This window comes from Condylura cristata, unplaced genomic scaffold (genome assembly GCF_000260355.1).
Source record: "Condylura cristata isolate star-nosed mole 26May11 unplaced genomic scaffold, ConCri1.0 scaffold00054, whole genome shotgun sequence".
NCBI lineage: Eukaryota > Metazoa > Chordata > Mammalia > Eulipotyphla > Talpidae > Condylura > Condylura cristata.
In genome coordinates this window covers 1,428,825-1,433,334 of record NW_004567155.1, presented here as the reverse complement: position 1 = coordinate 1,433,334, position 4,510 = coordinate 1,428,825, and the positions used below count along the sequence as shown (strand labels likewise).

General features: G+C 72.0%; 1 protein-coding gene across 1 annotated transcript in view; it reads left to right on the top strand.

Annotated features, from left to right (window-relative positions):
* AP2A2 (adaptor-related protein complex 2, alpha 2 subunit) overlaps positions 1-4,510 on the top strand; it is a 13,491-nt gene that overhangs the window by 5,285 nt on the left and 3,696 nt on the right. The window contains exons 3-4 of the mRNA XM_012734338.1: positions 1,396-1,559; positions 4,283-4,425. Of these exons, the coding sequence (XP_012589792.1) occupies positions 1,396-1,559; positions 4,283-4,425 (307 nt within the window). The remainder of the gene's footprint in view (positions 1-1,395; positions 1,560-4,282; positions 4,426-4,510) is intronic.

Genomic DNA, 4,510 nt, shown 5'->3' with positions numbered 1-4,510 from the left:
GAGAAGGGCCAGTGGCCTCCCCTTTCTCTTCGCGGCCAGAGGACTCCCCGTCTCCCCCACCCTGAGTGCTGTCACGCTGACCCCAGGACCCAAGGGGCAGTTTCCAGCGTCATTCAGGAGAACCTCCCGGTGTAAAAGACAGTGTTCCCGGACAGCAGCTTCCAAACTGAGCACGCTGCGCTGCAGAGTCTTGCAAGCTTCGCTGCATGTCTCGGGCCTCTGGGTCCAGAGGCAGCGGCCTTCCTGACCGGTCTGCTGTGGGAGGCGGTGCAGGGGGCTGCGGCTGCTGGTGGCCGGCGCCTGGGGCCTCCGCGGGGGCCGGTTTTGCAGGGGCACGAGGGCCCTGCTGGCCGCCGTCGCGGTGTCATTCAGGCTTGGGAGTTTGCCAGAAGGTTAGATCCCCCAGAGCCCGCCCTAAGTCAGGGCAGAGGCGGGCAGCAGCAACCCCACCCTGCTGCCGACGCAGCGTGGCAGGCCGGCGTGCCCTCTGCCTGCGGGCCGTGGACAGGCCAGCAGCGCGACCGGCCTTCGGGAAAGTTGGGGTGGGGGGGTGGCGCAGCCGAGGCGCCCAGGAAGGCCAGCGGGGACACTGGCCGCTGGGGGCCCCGCCCCTCCCTGCTCTGAGGCCAAGTGTCCACCGTGGGGCGTCCTGCAGGCGTCCAGGGCAGCAGCATCGCCGTCGGGCATGCTTTCCTCCCTGCGCCCCTGTGGCTGGCCAGCACTCGCCCGCTCTTGACCCGCACGTCCATTATGAAGTGGCCCCAGCGCTCCTGCTGCCACGCACGCCACTGCCTGCGGGAGGGCCACTGCGGATGGCGGCCGTGGGGACGGCCGCCTGGACCCAGCTCTGAGCCCCAGCCCCAGCCCCTGGCCTGGCTGGCCATGGCCCCCCAACGCTGCCCCCAGCCGGCCCAGGCTGGCCTCTTGGCGGCCACCCAGGGTCTCCGTGCTCAAGGCCCAGCGCTGCTGACAGCAACCAGCTCCCCCACACCCCGCTGTCCAGTCACTGTGGATCCGTCTGGGGCGCGGCAGGGGTGCGCATGCCCCCAGGACCCCACCTGCACGGTGCCCAAAGAGAGCCTGGGCGAGCCCGGGGCCAGGCCTGCGGGGTGGGGGCAGGACAGGCCCTGCCCACGTCCCTCCCGTGCCCACTGCAACGGTGGCTTCCTGCAGTCTCCGGCCTGCCCGTGCGGAGATGCAAGACCTGGGGTTGAGGGATCCGGGACGGGGGGGCAGGGGCCTTCGGGGGTGGCGAGGTGTCCCGAAGGGCTCTGCGCCCCGCAGAGGCGGGTCTGCAGGGGCTTGTGGGTGGGTGGTTAGGCCGCAGCACCGGGGGTCTGAGGGCGGGGCTGGGCAGATTGGGCAGCCCTGGCTGTCCTGGGCCGGTGGGGCCAGGCGGGGCCCTCCCCTGGGCTCGGCTGGGCTGGGTGGCCAGGTGGTGTCTGCAGAGCGCTGGGCCAGCACGTTGAGTGTGTGGTTTTATTTTTTAGGCAAAAGCAAGGAAGCAGAAATAAAGAGGATAAATAAAGAGCTGGCGAACATACGGTCCAAGTTTAAAGGTGAGCGTTTCACCCAGCAGTCGGAGCCGGGCGGCTGTCTCGGGGCACGAGGCCCTCGGTGGCCTCCCTGCCTGCTCCGCCCCTTGACGTGCGTGAAACCCCTGGTGGGCTCATGGCCACGCCGGTGTCCTCTCCGGGCCGGCCCAGGTGTCCATCTGTCCACCACGTGGGCCTTGGGGTACTGCATGCGAGCGGGGGTCCCACCTCCCTGGGTCCCTGGGGTGCTCCCGCTGGCCACAGGCGCAGGGTCTGGCCCTGGGCATCTGAGGAGCATGGTGCCCGGTGCGCACTGGGGCTATGAGCAGCCCCCTGGTGGCCGTCCAGCTGCCGCCTGGGCGAGGGCCCGCGGGGCCTGGCCGGGGCAGGTCTCCACTGCAGGGTGGGGTCGGGCTGGGGGGGCAGGTGCCTCCCACAGCCCCGCTAGTGTGGAGACCGTGCCCTGCCTTGTCCAGGACTCCCAGGGGAGGGGCAGACCGCCCTGGCCCTGGCTTGCCTGGGTCTGTTTGCAGCAAGGCCTGCGGGGGGTGGCCACCGAGGGTGGGCGGTGGCCCCCAGCCACGGAGCTCCCTGGGCGGCCCCTGGGCGAGCAGACGGTGGGCTGTGGGCAACGGCGCTGTGTGGCCGCATCTGTGCCTGGCTGGGGTCGGGGAGACTCCCCGATTCCTGCCGCCCCACGCCTGCCGGCCTGTGCGGAGCTGCGGGGTGCCTGCGGGAGTGTGGGCGCCAGCCTGGCGTGGGGCGCGTGGCTCTCCCTGGGGCCGGCCGCCGGGTCAGCACCGCCGCAGACAGGTATGCCCACCTGGGGCCCCCGCCGGGCTTCCTGCGCCTGTGGCCACACTCGCTGGGCGCCGGGGCAGGGGCCGCATCCCTGGGGACGCTCGGCAAGACCCAGAGGCGGTTTGGCGGCCTGTTGGGGTGGAGGGGCCTCGCAGGTGGAAGCCCGTGGGGAGCCCAGCTTGGGACAGCAGGAGGAGAGTGGCCGGGCCTGGGAGGAGCAGCCGCCAGAGCGCCGGCCGCGCGCCCCGGGGCCTGCGGGACGAGCGCCCTGGGCAGCGGCCTCCCGGCAGCAGGCCTCCGGCCGGCGGGCACGGGACACGGGCTGGCGCGTCGGACCCAGGCGCACATGCAGGTGTCGCGAGCAGAGCTGGCAGCGCCCCGCGAGCCCCGCAGTGGCCGAGCCCGGGGGAGCCCGGTCCTGCGGCGGAGAGCGGCCTGCAGGAGGCTGGGCAGGCGAACACGACCCGGCAGGCCTTGGAACAGGTCGGACGGGCGCTGGGGCTGAGATGTGGGGCCGCCCAGAGGCACGCGGGGTGGACACGGCGACCGGCACCCCGACAGACGTGTGCCTGAGGCCGGGCTGGGCGCCGTGACCTCCGGAGCGGTGGGCATGAGGCGACGGGTCTTCAGGCTGGTGTGAGTTCAGCGAGCTGGACCAGCACCCGAGAACCGGACGGGAATGCCGGCCGGGCGGCTGTACTCACGGGGTGCCGGCTGGGGGGCGGGGCTCTTTACACACGGTGGGGGACCCCCCACGGGCCTGTGCTGGCGGGCGGCTTGAGGGTGTTTGTTGGGGTGTCTAGCTGGAGCCAGGCTCCCCGGGGGAGTCCCCAGAACACAGCAGGGTGACGGTGGGTGCTCCCATAGCCCCGGGAGCCGGGACCCGCCAGGAGTGGAGCCCCAGGCCACAGGTGGCTAGCGTGCAGCCTGAGTGCCGAGGTGGGGGCTCCCCAGCTCCCTCCTGTGAGCCCTGAAAACCGCTGGGCAGCAGCTGCGTGCCCTGCATAGAGATGGCCTGCCCTCGACCTCGGGAGGCCATGGGCCCAGACGCGGGTCCCCAGCCCCAATGCTGAGCGGGCCTGATGGCGCAGGCCCCGCTGCTCTGCCTCAGCCGGGGAGCTGTGACCGTCGCTGTTTGAACCGCACTCGCTGTGAGGTGCCACAGTGGGTGCTCTGAGGGGCGTCCCGCCCCACCCCCGGGCCCCAGCCCGGCCTCCTGCCAGGCCGGCGACCGCCTCCCAGATGTTGCTGGACGTCCCCGAGTGTTGCTGGCCATCCCCAGGCATCCGTGGGCGTTGCTGGACATTCCTGGGCATCCCCGGATGTCCCCAGGGCCTGAGCCTGGGCTCCCGCAGGCTGGGTCCGCACCCCGCCACGGTGGCTAAGTCCTGGGCTGGCCGGGCCCAGCATGCCACTGAGAGAGCTCAGCGCTGTGTCCTTGCCCGCCAGGGCTGCAGCTGACCGGTGCCCGAGACCCGGCGACATGTTCACCCTCACTGGTGTGTGGTGGAGCCAGCCTGAGCCTGTGCGGGCGCCTCATGGGCAAGGGGCTGGTGTCACCCTGGTGCTCTGCCCGCCCGGTGTGGCCCCCATGATGCCTTGCTGCCCCGGGGCTGCTGCCCAGCCTGTGGGCGTGCAGAGCAGGGCAGGGTTGGCCACACTGTGGGGCCCGGCAGTGTCCTCCGGCCGGCATGTGCCCAGCCTCCGCGGGGCCTGTCCCCTAGCACCCTTGGGGGCTGCCAGTGTAGGTGCTGCAGGGGCCCCCTGAGCCAGAGGCCTGGGCCCACCCCGTGTGGGCGCTCTCCCGGGCAGGTGGCTGTGCCAGGTTCTGCCCGGGGTGGCTCTCGGGCGCCCCCGCCTGCGGCCCCGCCAGACTGAGGGCCTCGCCTCCCCTGGCGCTGTCCTGGGGCGGAGTGTCCCTGCCTGCCCAGCCCCGCCTCCCGCAGGTGACAAAGCCCTGGACGGCTACAGCAAGAAGAAGTACGTGTGCAAGCTGCTCTTCATGTTCCTCCTGGGCCACGACATCGACTTCGGGCACATGGAGGCCGTGAACCTGCTCAGCTCCAACAGATACACGGAGAAGCAGATCGTGAGTGGGGCGGGCGCCGGCCAGGCCCCAGGGCAGCGATGCCGTGCGGGGCGTTTCTGGGGAGGGCCACGACGTCCCGCACCTG